General features: G+C 38.3%; 1 protein-coding gene across 2 annotated transcripts in view; it reads left to right on the top strand.

Moving 5' to 3' along the window:
* Positions 1–14,482, top strand: part of ANKIB1 (ankyrin repeat and IBR domain containing 1) — a 158,701-nt gene that overhangs the window by 71,852 nt on the left and 72,367 nt on the right. For both annotated transcript variants that reach the window (XM_040260264.1, XM_040260265.1), the window contains exon 3: positions 5,590–5,890. In XM_040260264.1, the coding sequence (XP_040116198.1) occupies positions 5,590–5,890 (301 nt within the window). The remainder of the gene's footprint in view (positions 1–5,589; positions 5,891–14,482) is intronic.

The raw sequence follows: 14,482 nt of genomic DNA on the forward strand, positions 1-14,482 counted from the left end.
AAAGAATCTAGACAAACAGATGACTTTTGATGGGTTGTTAAGGTCAAATGAAAGGAATTTTTTTCCAAGTTAATGTTTTCCTTACCCTATCTTCCTACCAGTTATCTCCTATCCTGGTCCAAGAATTAACCTTGTATGTAAGTAGTAAAATACACTTCATAATTACTGGCATAGTTATAAGAGGGGCCTATCTAAAACTGCATGTCTATTACAAATTTGTAATTCTATTTATTCATTCATGTAAGTTAAAGAAGACTCTACTTTTGAATTTAAGCATATAATATAAAAATAGTAATGTAAATCAATAAAATTAGAATATCCTACTTGACAGTTTTAGTACAATGTGTTTATGCAGGTACAGTACTATATCTTATAAATTTGAGAATCTTTCCTGAATAAATATATGTAATTAAGCTCTTTTAATATTTTAAATTCAGAATAATAAGCTTGCTTTGGTTTGATTAATCAGAGTCTGGCATATTGGGTATACAAATGTTTCCAAAATTATCCCATTATCTTGTCCCTCTACTGGGGAGGATGTAGGATTGTTTAATGAAAGAGTTGGTCTCCATATCAGCTGACATTCCTTCCAACTTGTATTAAATTCCATGGTCATGAGAACCTGAGGTCTCCTGAACAAACTAAAAGAGAAAATATGTGATATATTGGAAATAGGGATAGGAAAAGCTAAATCTATGTTGTTGTACAGAATCATATGGAATCTGAATTAATTTTAATAATTTACTTCTAAATTAAATTTTTAAGAAAATGAAATCTTTTTTATTGTTAATAATGGCTCTTGGAAGAGATTTTAATCTTGAACACATTTTTAGAGTAGTGTTTAAAATTTTGGTTATTCACTGTAATTCAGCCATTATAAATACAGGGAAATATCATTGAAAATTTTATCATCAGTTGTTGACTTAGGAAAAATATATTTTTCCTTTTTTCTTAAACTGTGAAGCAACATTATGGTTATATAAATAAACTACTCACATTCCTGCCTCCCTTAACTCTTAGAATCATTCCATGTCCTTCTGATTTTTGCTATAAATATTCTTATATAGACTTGTTAAAGACTTTATAATTTTCTATTGTACAGAAGTACTGTGATTTATATTTCCCAGTTTTCCTATAACCAGACATTTGAGTGATTACAAATTTTTCTGTTCAAAATAGCAGTTCTTTTGAAAATCATTATTATTATACATTTTTATTCTTTGTTTCCTTTAGGATAAATTTCAGGAGTAGGTTTACTTGGTCAAAGAATAGAAGCCATATATTAGTTGGTTTTATGTATATAATATATATATTAGCTGTGTATTTATATTGGTTACATATGTAGTATATTTTATATATTAGCTATCTTGTGCAAGATCACACACCTAGAAAGTGACAGAACTGGGACTACAGCCAGGTGGTCTGTACTGGTCACTAGGTACTATGTTCTTGACCAGTCTGCTGTGCTGCTGGCTTGTGAGAGCTAGAACTCTGTCTTAATGTATTTATTCCCAAAGCCACATCACTAATCTTCACCATAAAAATAACACACAAAGTAGTGCATCTATCAGAATTATAGCAAGTCTCCCCTCTGAGTTTGATACTATATTGGGATTCAAGAAAGAACAGGATATAGACCTTGCCTTCAGTTCAGTTCAGTTCAGTCATTCAGTCGTGTCTGACTCTTTGCTACCCCATGAATCGCAGCACGCCAGGCCTCCCTGTCCATCACCAACTCCCGGAGTTCACTCAAACTCACATCCATCAAGTTGGTGATGCCATCCAGCCATCTCATCCTCTGTCATACCCTTTTCCTCCTGCCCCCAATCCTTCCCAGCATCAGAGTCTTTTCCAGTGAGTCAAGTCTTCGCATGAGGTGGCCAAAGTACTGAAGTTTCAGCTTTAGCATCATTCCTTCCAAAGAATACCCAGGGTTGATCTCCTTCAGAATGGACTGGTTGGATCTCCTTGCAGTCCAAGGGACTCTCAAGAGTCTTCTCCAACACCACAGTTCAAAAGCATCAATTCTTCGGTGCTCAGCTTTCTTCACAGTCCAGCTCTCACATCCATACATGACCACTGGAAAAACCATAGCCTTGACTAGATGGACCTTTGCTGGCAAAGTAATGTCTCTGCTTTTCAGTATGCTGTCTAGGTTGGTCATAACTTTCCTTCCAAGGAGTAAGCGTCTTTTAATTTCATGGCTGCAGTCACCATCTGCAGTGATTTTGGAGCCCCGAAAAATAAAGTCTGACACATTCCACTGTTTCCCCATCTATTTCCCATGAAGTGATGGGACCAGATGCCATTATCTTAGTTTTCTGAGAGTTGAGCTTTAAGCCAACTTTTTCACTTCTCTTTCACTTGCATCAAGAGGCTTTTTAGTTCCTCTTCACTTTCTGCCTTAAGGGTGGTGTCATCTGCATATCTGAAGTTACTGATATTTCTCCCGGCAATCTTGATTCCAGCTTTTGCTTCTTCCAGCCCAGTGTTTCTCATGATGCACTCTGCATATAAGTTAAGCAGGGTGACAATGTAGAGCCTTGACATACTCCTTTTCCTGTTTGGAACCAGTCTTTTGTTCCATGTCCAGTTCTAACTATTGCTTCCTCACCTGCATAAAGGTTTCTCAAGAGGCAGGTCAGGTGGTCTGGTAAGGCTATAAACCAAGTAGGAGAAAGGAACAGATAGGTAAGAAAGTAACTGTGATACGATGTAATGAATTATATAATTAGGATGTTATAGGAAGACAAAGAAGGGAATGATCAATGAAACTGGAGGAGGGAGCTTAGTGTAAAGAGCCTTCTAAGTAGGGTTGGGTTTGTTTAGATGGCTAGGTCAGATCCTTGGAAACCAGATAGAGTAAGCAATAAAGAGCCTACTTATGTACTGAGGGAGTCAGAAGGCCATAAAGGCCCTGTAGGACTTTAGAGAAAATGGGGCTTTCTGAGCAAATTTTATTAGAACTTGAGACCTGAGTTTCAAAGACAAGCTTGAAAGTTAAACTTGGACTGAGTAGAGACTGAGAACTCCAGGAGATACTGGAGATACTTACTTCTCAGGAGATACTTGTTTAACATTTGACTGGGGGGTAAGGAGGAGATGAGACCTGAGACCATTCCTGCATTCCCTGAATTGTCAGACTCAGAGATGACAATCTTATCTTTTGCCCAGAAACATATTTTGCATTGCAAAGCATAAGAACCCAAGATCTTCCCTAGGAGAGTGTTCATACTCAGGGATAGTTTCCCCGCTCCACACACACAACCCACCCCCATCCTAACCCCCGCCCCCCTGCCAATGCCTTCTTCTCTTCACACCTTCCCTGGTCTCCAGAGGGAAGGAGACCTACTACACAGGCTTCCCAGAGTCTTATATTAGGGCTCATTCCTATTGTTGCTATAACAAATTACCACAAACTTGGTGACTAAAAACAAGACAAATGTATTATTTTAAAACTCTGGAGATCAGAAATCTGAAATGGTTCCACTGAATTAAACTCAAAATGTTGGCAAAGTTTTATTCCTTCTGCATGCTCTTGGGTAGAATCCCTTACCTTACCTTTTCCAGTTTCTAAAAGCTGCCTGCACTTCTTGGCTTGTGGCCCCTTCCACCATTTTTAAATTCAGCAGCACAGCATCTTCCAATATGTCTCTGATTCTGACCCTCCTATCTTTCCCTTCTAAGGATTTGTGGTTACACTGGGCCCACCTGGATACTAGGATACTTTCCCAGTGTCAAGAACCTTAACTTAATCATATCTGTGAAGTCCCTTTTACTGTATAAGGTAACATGTTCACAGGTCCTGGAGATTAGGACATAGACCTCTTTGGGGTGGAGATGCTAGTCTGCCTGTTATATTGCCCTGCAGTGCGGACCCCAGTACATGTACTGTATGATGTCTGATCTGGCTCAGGTTGCATTACCCCTGTGGTAGGAGTTGGGGTATGAGGGACTAGTTACTATAATGTTTCATTTGTTCCTGCATCAGGAACTTCATGTTTCACTTTCAAAATGGCTCAAGTGAATGTGGACCCTAGAAGCCTAATAGGCTAGTTTTAAAGAGCTGTATTGCTGAGCTGTCTAGAATCTTGAATGATAAAAGCAGGAGATACCCAGAGTTGTTCTAAAAATTGGAAACCACCTTAAGACATCTTACTCAGCCTTTTTCCTCGTAAGAGCTCTCTAGCTTGGCTTATTCATTCAAGTTGAAGAGCTCATCCTGGTTCCTTCCTGGTCAGGGTTTTGTCTTTGTTTTTTCTTGTTCTAAGCTAAAACTAACCTAAAAACAATCCAGATGTAACAAGGATTTAGCGTTTGACTCTTCTGCTCCCTTCCCATTGCTATTCTGCCCTTAGACATAGGAATGCAAGTGATACCAGCCCTCCATAGTAAATTGACTCATCTTTGGATATGGGACTGTATGCCCATTTCATAGTATATTTGTGTTTTTTAGTACAGGCTGACTGAATTATACTAGGTTTTATCCAACTCATTTCCTATTATGGCCACTGAATTGGCTCAAATGTTAATCCACTGAGCCTAGCCCAAAAGATGTAGTGGATGCTAGGCACAGCTCTCAGATCTGGATCTGGTAGAAGTTAAGGCAGCTCACGTATTATCATCAGTAAGGTCTACCACCTTGAAATTAGATCGTGGTCTTCCAGAACTCACCTATTATTGCCTTAAGAAGGTATTACATTGTATAAATATATGACTTATTCTTTCAAAGGCTGCAGAAAACTCATAAATTTTTCTTAGATTTAACATTTACTTCCAGGCTTACACATTGCTTGCTTCTCCTATATTGTCAGCATCCTTCTTAAGTAAATATGTACTCAAGAGAAATAAAATACAGCAGAGCAATAACAAAAAAAATAAATCGCTGGGATATGTTTAACAATGTACCTAAGACATTTATGTTAATTGACATACTAGTCCGTTATGTGGCCCTTTGCTTCCTTTCTTTCTTCCTCCTTTTCCTTTTCTCTTCTCTGTCATTTTCCTTTTCCTTACATTTCTTTTTTCTTCCTATGCCTTTTTCTCTTTTATTAGCAAATACTGTAATGATAGTCAACTTTGGCTTTTTAGTATTATTGTTCTAGAATCAAGTTTTTTTATAGTTGTAAGAATTAGTGGGGCTTCCCTGGTGGCTCAGTGGTAAAGAATCCACCTCCTAATGCAGAAGACACGGGTTTGATCCCTGGTCTGGGAAGATCCCACGTGCCACGGAACAGCTAAGCCCGTGTGCCACAGCTGCTGAGCCCACACTCGGTTAGAGTCTGGGAGCTGCAGCTGCTGAGCCCATGCACTGCAGCTCCTGAAGCCCTCGTGCAGGGGAAGCCCCTGCAGCGAGAAGCCTGTGCACCGCTGTTAGAGAGGAGCCCTCACTCTCCACGACTGGAGGAAAGCCCACACAGCAGTGAAGACCCAGCACAACCCAAAAAAAAAAAATTAGCCGTTCAGCCTATTGTGAATCAGTGCTTCAGTAGAAACTGGATCAGCAGCTTAGAAGCAGAGCTTTAAACGTATCTCCTGTGTATTACTTCCAGGGAGGAAAAACCTGACTTTCACTCTTTCCCGTTTTAGGACCTTTCTTTTTGGTAGAGATGGGAACCCAAATAAACGGAATGTGCACAATGAGACCTCTATGCACTTGCTGTGTATGGGGCCTCAGATTATGATCTCAGAAGGCGCCCTTCATCCTCGCTCAGCACGCCCTGCGGAAGACGATTTCAGAAGAGCAGACTGTCTACAGATGATTTTAAGATGGAAAGGAGCAAAACTTGACCAAGGCGAATATGAGAGAGCAGCTATTGACGCTGTTGATAACAAAAAGAACACACCCCTGCACTATGCTGCTGCCTCAGGGATGAAAACCTGCGTAGAGGTAAACCTTTGGTTGTCTGTTTGTTTGTTTTGGCATTCTGCATGGTAAAATCTGTGTCTCGGCAATGTGTGATAATCAGTGTTTGTTTTACTTAGTTAATTTGACTAGTCATTTCTGTCTCTTGTGGTTCTAAAAGAACTGGGAGCCCTTGTTTTAGGGAAAAGAAACCCACAAACATTCATCCTTGGAAATAAAATGAAATCAGAAGCAATTTAAAATTGACTGACATCCCTGAATGTAGCAGTCATCATACAAACACTATCTTATTGGGAGTAATACTTTTGGTATCAAAAGTTTCACTTATCGCCAATTTATAGAATGTATACATATGGCAAATCTTGACAAGTGGGACCTTTACCTATATTATCTAGAAGTGATCATTTCCCTAAGCATATGAGCTTTGCAGGTGGCTCAGCAGTAAAAGAATCCGCCTGCAGTGAAGGAGAACTGGGTTCGATCCCTGGGCAGGAAGATCCCCCTGGAGAAGGAAAGGGCAGCCAACTCTGGTATTCTTGCCTGGGAAATCCCATGGACAAAAGAGGCTATAGTCTGACAGGCTATAGTCCATGGAGTTGCAGAGTTGGACACAACTTATTGACCAAGAAGCAGCAGGGATAAATATTAATGGATATATTTATTGGGGCTTTAAAAAATTTTATATATTAAAATGTGCTGGGTTTTTTTCTGTGTATTTTGCACTAAAGTACCTGAGTACTTTGTATTTGAATTTTTCCATCAATGTTTTTCATTTATATATCTAACAACAGGCTTAGATAAAATCAACCATATAGTATAGGATCTTAACTAAGCTAAGAAATAATTATTCTTTATACTGTCCTCGCTGCTATACAGCTATCTTCTCTCAGCTATATACATGTCAGTCCGTATATAACTCTTAGACGTTGTTTTGCATAAATGTATTTAAGTTTCAGTGGGGAGCATTATAAATTGAATCAGAGTGTCCATTTACCAGAAATGTAGGACTCGATTAGAAAAGTGATTTTCCAGATTAAATATATGTTAATAAGATTAAAATATACATCCGAAAATTTAGTATTTCCTTAATATTATTCATGTGTATAAACTTATACTTCTAAATTGATAAATATACAAAAAAACATGAAGGTTCTCCATTTTCTTACTCATGTTAGAAGGTTATAGTCATTTATATGACTTCTTTAGTGTATCTGAAGTGTCAGTTGTTCTCAACTTCTGGAAGCCTTCTGGTCTGACCTTGTGGTTTTCGCTCTTGTTTGTGACACTTACTGATCTTTTAGAATATTAGTCATTTCAGCTCTTGGAATTGTGTCACCTTTGCCCGCTCCTTAGCTTGTGACAGTCATTTAGTTGGTTGGTTTAGTCACTAAGTTGTGTCCAACTCTTGCGACCCCAAGGGTTGTAGCCTGCCAGGCTCCTCTGCCCATGGGATTCTCCAGGCAAGAACACTGGAGTGGGTTGCCATTTCCTTCTCCAGGGGATCTTCCAAACCGAGGAATCGAACCAGGGTCTCCTGCATTGCAGGCAGATTTTTTACCAACTGAGCTATGAGGGAAGTCCAGTGACGGTCATTAACTTAAAACTAATGTTAAGCTTTGCTTTCTAACATTGATTCTCAGTGTGGTAGAAGGATATCCTCGGATTTAGCATGGAATGAGGCTATCGACAGAATTCCTGAGGCTTTTACACAATTTTTTTTAATATATTGTCTGTGCCCACCTCTTACGAATGAATCACTGCTATAGTGACTTGTTGCTGACAGGACTGCATCAGCATCTTACTAATTTTCAAGTGAGCTAGAGTAGAAAATAGCTTGTTCTTGATAGTAATCATACTGCTTTTAAATTGCTGTTTTATATCTTGCTTCCAAAAATTCTCTATAAGCATTGTTTTAGTAGTTGCTGATTTTGAAGTAAGTTTACAGTGATGGGTTTATTAAATTGTTTTCAAAAGGTGAATGTGGTATTTTTGCCAACACATTTATGGGTTTGTATATCACTTTTTATTCAGTGAAGAAAATTAATGCCAGATTTATTCTGACTGACAAGCCTGATGATTTGCTTGGTGTAAATGTGTATGTTTTACTCTTTGATCGTTCAGTATATGATGTTACACAAACCACACCATTTAATAACTATTTTCATTTTTCTGTATTCAGAAGTGCTCTTTGACTTAATGTAAAAACTGTAAATAGAACCCTATAAATACCTTCATTGCATTTATTCTAGTTGTCATCAACAGATTTTAGCATGTCATTTACCCATATAAAGCTATTTTAAATCTGTTTTATATACTTGACTGTATATTTACCCAGCCTTAGGTCTTGAATGACTTTTGATAATGTTAACTGTTAACTAAACACAAAGAGTTTCACAAGAAAGTGTACATTAACTAATTCCCAGAGGCTTTATTGTGTTTTCTAATTCTAGTACATAAAACAAATACATTGGCATATATAACCTACTCTATAGCTGTCCTTTTAGAGTATTAGTCCTTAAGTGTCTTTGTGTAAGGTATTCTAGTATTCATAGTGCTCATTGATACCAAGCATGGTATAAAGGGCTTGGGTTGAGTGAAAGAGTATTATGAGACGTTTATTACCTTTTTTCATTAAGCTCTCATAGTCTGGTGTAAAGAGCACTGGTCTCTAGTCCTCATCCTCACAGTGATTATCTGTAGACCTTCAGTCACTCAGCTTCTTTGAGATTATCAAAGAAGAGGAAACTGTCCAACCATCCAAGAGGTAACTATCACAGTTATCTCAAAAGAACCCTTTAGCTTTAATTTTTCTGTTAATCTGTGATTGTAGCAAAATAGATCCCATTTTAAATGTCTGGCCTTCAAGGTTAAATTGATTATTTTATTCCATGGTTAAGGCCAAACTTTTTTTTTAACTCTTAAGGATTTATTTATAAATGTCTATGGAAATATGTCTTTTCTAGCTATTGAAGATTTTTTTTCTGTGTTTATTTAAGGACAGAGTTGATAAAGTCAACATTGGGCAATTTTGTATGTGCATTTAAACACAGAGATTCTCATGGCTCATTATTTTGAACCATTTAAATGAAATGTTTACAACTTCCCCTTCTCTCTGTAATAATGATGTTCTGTAGTAAGCTAAAGGGGCACACACATGTACATACACAGAACATAACATAAAAAACCTCTTAATCATAGAGTTCTTTTAGAAACTTGCATGTATGAAGGCATCAGTGGCTAAATATAAGATACCTGTGGCGGATTCATGTTGATGTATGGCAAAACCAATACAATATTGTAAAGTAATTAACCTCCAATATAATTAACCTCTAATATAAATAAATATATATTTTTAAAAGATATAGATATACTGATATATATATACACACACATATACATACACATACATACATATAAATGGAGAGCTCACCCTGAAGTTTCTCACGCTGTATTACTGCCTAGTTGATTTCCTCATGTGAACATTCCAACAGTCTCTCAAATTTAGTGTTTCCAAAACTGTACTCAGCTTCTCTATCCACAGCTCCTCTTCTGGACTGCCTTGTTCCTATTAATGATGCTACCATTACCACCATATCTACTCTTGATACTTGGTTTTATCTTGGCAATGTTTTTGTTTTGTTTTGTTTTGTTGTGTCATGCCACTAATTTGCAGAATACAGTTCTTCCTTGCCTATTTTGGTCAGCCCCTTCTTTTTATCTCTATGGGGCACCTTCTAACAACAGATGCTTATATCAAATCCTACTTTTCCCTTAAGTAGGAAAATTTGAAGTTCGACAAATTAATCATTCAGATTATTTTGAGATAAAAGTAACACAAAGAAGAGTAGACTGCAGTTGTTTGAAAATTAGAAATGCTTATATGTTGAACACTTATTAATGCAAATTAAAGTCCCTTTAATTGTAATTTTTTCATATTTCAAAGAATCATTCCAAGGGTAAGCAAACATTTTTCTGTGAAAGCCCAGATAGTGTATATTTAATTTAAATTTTTTTTATAATTTCATTTATATTTGGCTTTGCTAGGGCTTCATTGCCACGTGAGTTATTTCTATAGTTGAGGCGAGCTGGGGTTACTCTTCACTATGGTTCATGGGCTTCTTGGTGGGGGGCACAGGCTGTAGATGCATGTTCAGTAGTTGCGGCACACAGACTCAAGAAGTCGTGGTGTGTGGGCTCTAGGGCACGCAGGCTCAGGACTTGCAATGTCCATCTCATCCTCTGTCACCCTCTTCTTCTGCCTTCAATCTTTCCCAGCATCAGGGTCTTTTCCAGTGACTTGGCTCTTCGCATCAGATGGCCAAAGTATTGGAGCTTCAGCATCAGTCCGCACACCGCTGGAGAAGACTCTTGAGAGTTCCCTGGACAGCAAGGAATATTCAGGGTTGATCTCCTTGCTGTCCAGGGAACTCTCAAGAGTCTTATCCAGCACCACAGTTTGAAAGCCTCAATTCTTTGGCACTCTGCCTTTATGGTCCAGCTCTCACAACTGTACGTGGCTGCTGGACAGACCGTAGTCTTGACTCTATGGACCTTTGTCGGCAAAGTGAGGTCTTTGCTTTTTAACACACTGTCTAGGTTTGTCATAGCTTGAGTCCTGGTGGCTCAGACGGTAAAGCGTCTGCCTGCAATGCAGGAGACCAGGGTTTGATTCCTGGGTCAGGAAGATCCCCTGGAGAAGGAAATGGCAATCCACTCCAGCACTCTTGCCTGGAAAATCCCATGGACGGAGGAGCCTGATAGGCTACAGTCCATGGGGTCGCAAAGAGTCAGACACGACTGACCGACTTCACTTTCACTTTCCTGCCAAGAAGCAGTTGTCTTCTAATTTCATGGCTGCAGTGATTTTAGAGCCCAAGAAGAGGAAATCTATCACTGCTTCCACCTTTTCCCTTTCTATTTGCCATGAAGTGATGGGGCCGGATGCCATGATCTTAGTTTTTTGTTTTTTTTTTTTTTTAATTGGAGGCTAATTACTTTACAATATTGTATTGGTTCTGCCACACATCAACATGAATCCCGCCACGGGCGTACACATGTTCCCCATCCTGAACCCCCCTCCCTCCTCCCTCCCCGTACCATCCCTCTGGGTCATCCCAGTACACCAGCCTCAAGCATCTTGTATCAAATCTGGACTGGTGATTCGTTTCTTATATGATATTATACATGTTTCAGTGCCATTCCCCCAAATCATCCCACCCTCTCCCTCTCCCACAGAGTCCAAAAGACTGTGCTATACATTTGTGTCTCTTTTGCTGTCTTGCATACAGGGTTATCGTTACCATCTTTCTAAATTCCACATATATGTGTCAGTATACTGTATTGGTGTTTTTCTTTCTGGCTTACTTCACTCTGTATAATAGGATCCAGTTTCATCCACCTCATTAGAACTGATTCAAATGTATTCTTTTTAATGGCTGAGTAATACTCCATTGTGTATATGTACGACAGCTTTCTTATCCATTCATCTGCTGGTGGACATCTAGGTTGCTTCCATGTCCTGGCTATTCTAAAGTTAGTTTTTTTAATACTGAGCTTTAAACTTTTCACTCTCCTTCACCCTCATCAAGAGGTTCCTTAGTTCCTTTTCGCTTTCTGCCTTTAGAGTGGTATCATCCTCATATCTGAGGTTGTTGATATTTCTCCCGGCAATTTTGATTCCAGCTTATCACTCATCCAGCCTGACATTTCTCATAATGTGCTCTGCGTGTAAGTTAAATAAACAAGGTGACCATAAACAGCCTTGTCATACTCCTTTCTCAATCCTGAACCAGTCAGTTGTTTCATACAAGGTTCTAACTCTTGCTTCTTCGCCAGCATAGGTCTGTTAGCAAGGCCTAATTTGTGATTTTTCTCCCCTTGGCCGACTTCCCTAGAGCAAGCCCAGTCATTAGGCCTCATTTATATTGGTGCTTCACCTGTCACAGTGATTCAAGAAATGGTTGACGTGACAGAGGTGGCTGTCGTGTTTAATAGCGGTTCAACTCTTTGTGAAAAGCGTTTTTTAAAATGAGTATTATCTTAAGATATTTCCTATGCACCCCTGTCCTACTTGCTTATTCAAAGCTTTAAGTGTTGCTGCTTATTGTCAGATCAAATAAAGGTCACTAGAAAACCAAAGCTGGTAAGTCCCACTTCCCCTTTATAGCCACAGGGCCTATATGACACTCAGCAGCTGTCAGAGCATTTCACACTTCACTGAAAAGCCATAAAAATCATTCACAAGTTATACTGAAAAGTTTTACTTAGTTATAATTGTGTTTTTAGCACCTGGGGTTTTAAAACTATAAAAAAGAACAAGGAAATTGTGGTCTCAACTTAGCAACTAGAAGTAACTGTGCCTGTCTGGGCCTCGATTTTCTAATTTTTAATCAAGATAGTTATGATTTCATTATTGTATCCAAAATATTGTTACAGGCACTGAAGGGAAGGAAAGATCATTTTAATTTTTAATTTTCCTAAGCCCAGAAAATATTTTGGATAGTAGTATTTGAGTGGATAAGACTTCAGTTTAAGTATTTGGAGGAGGCTACTCAAAATGTGGTCCTCAGACCTGTAGCATCAGTAACTCTTGTTGTAAATACAAATTCTTGTGTGTGCCAGACCTCCAGATACCAAATAGGAATCTCTGGGATAGACTCCAGGAATGCTTTAAGCAAATTTCACTGGTTATTCATTTGCATGTCGCAGTTTGAGAAGGACTGTTCTACATCTCAAACATATGCAAATTGAAGTATTTTGCAGAGGTTTGATAAGACAGATGATTTAAAATGAAGATAGAAGTCATAGTAAGTGGAAAATCCTAAGTGCTAATTTGAAATTTATTTATAGAAAATTGAGCCATTTAACTTTTTTGATTGGTGCTATTTTGAAAGCATATATGGTAAGATTAACCTAATGGTTGTAATGTAGAATAGATTTTATTTGAAAGGGGATACTGATAAAGAGTGGTTCTTAAAGCCTTGCTACCCAGACACTATTCCTCAGACTGGCTTTGGCATCAGTTTGGGTATTGCTGGGAATGCAGCATCTCAGGCCTTATCTCTGATCACCTCAGTCTGAATCTATAGTTTAACAGGAACGCTAAAGTCATCCATATTTACATAAAGTTTGAGAAGCCTTAGCTGAGAGCAGTAATCTGTGGGACCTACAATGGAATAATCTATAAAATGTGCATATACTTAGTCTCCATTCCAGACCACCCTAATAGAACTATCAGACTACCCAAGTGATTCTTAAACAATTTGGAAACCTTTGTGTTGGAACAGTGGTTTTAACCATGTCTGTACACAAAATCCCATTCTGTAGACCATATCTCAAACCAATAAAATTGGATTTCTGAGCGTGGGCCCCCTGTAATAAAACTTCTCCGGATGATTCCAGTGTACGGCCAAGGTTGAAAACCAATATACTAGAAGGAGTGATAGGGGTTAGAATATTATTGCACTGATTCTGCTGTGAACTGATAAAGAGCCTGGATATGTGCAGTGGTATTAGAAATGGAAAGACTGAGACATGCATTTTGGTGACTTGGTCAGTTTATACAAGAAAGTAAGAGAAAGGTTAAAGATGATGAAGACTTTAAAATGTTAATATTAACAATGGTGAGCTATCTTTGGATAATACAATTTTCTCACTTTTATTTTTCTGCATTTTGTATAACTATCTGCTATCATATCTATAATTAGAGTAGAACAAATTAACTTTATTTTTAAGTAAACTGAGCATGATTTTGGACCTAGTTCTCTTTGAAGCTCGCTAGCAATTGACAGACTAAAAAGTGAGTTCAGGTGTTGCATGTGAAGTGTTCTTCAGTAGTATAAAGAAAAAAATTAAAAGTGGGATGAAATGAAGGAATTGGTTAGAAGGAAAGGCGAATATCTTAAATTATCATTTAGAAGAAAATTGAGGTCTTCGATTATCCACATGAAATGGTATTCAGGCTGTTAAAAATTAGAACTAACTGGGGGTAATGAATTTAGATTTAGAATCAAATGTTATCTCCATAGAGTTGATAACTAAAAGCAAGATAAGGTATAGATGACAAATCCAAGGACAGGACTTTAGATTATAGATAAAATTACAGAATTAAAGTCACAGCATCCACTTGGAGAATGTCTGTGTTTAAAGGGAATGAGAACAAGAAGTGGCCTACAACAAAAAAACAAAAAAGCAGAGAAGAGAACCAAGATAATTCAGCATCAAGGATGCCAAGAGAAGAATTTCAAGGAGAGGAGGCAGTCAGTCATTTGACATGCTTCAGAAAGGGCAAGGAATTACAAGACTAAGAAAGGCAGCTGACTTTGAGAGGTATTAATGACTTTCAGGAATAATATTAGAGTGAAGGGGGCAGAGTAGAAGTTAGATTGCTGGGAGAAATTGAGTAATTGGCTGAGGAAATGTAGAGACAATGAGAGTCAGTCACTAATTTCAGAAATGTAGCTGAGAAATCATTAAGGAAGTCATTAGAGGACTACCAGAGTTAAGATAGGGGACTCCTCTGCCAGGGGCCAGTAGAGCCAGAGACTGAAGGGGATGGGAGTGATGGAGTGCGCAGGGTCAGAGAGGAGACAGATTAGGAAGTGGGAATTTTACTAG

This window comes from Oryx dammah, unplaced genomic scaffold (genome assembly GCF_014754425.2).
Source record: "Oryx dammah isolate SB20612 unplaced genomic scaffold, SCBI_Odam_1.1 HiC_scaffold_18, whole genome shotgun sequence".
Classification (NCBI taxonomy): domain Eukaryota; kingdom Metazoa; phylum Chordata; class Mammalia; order Artiodactyla; family Bovidae; genus Oryx; species Oryx dammah.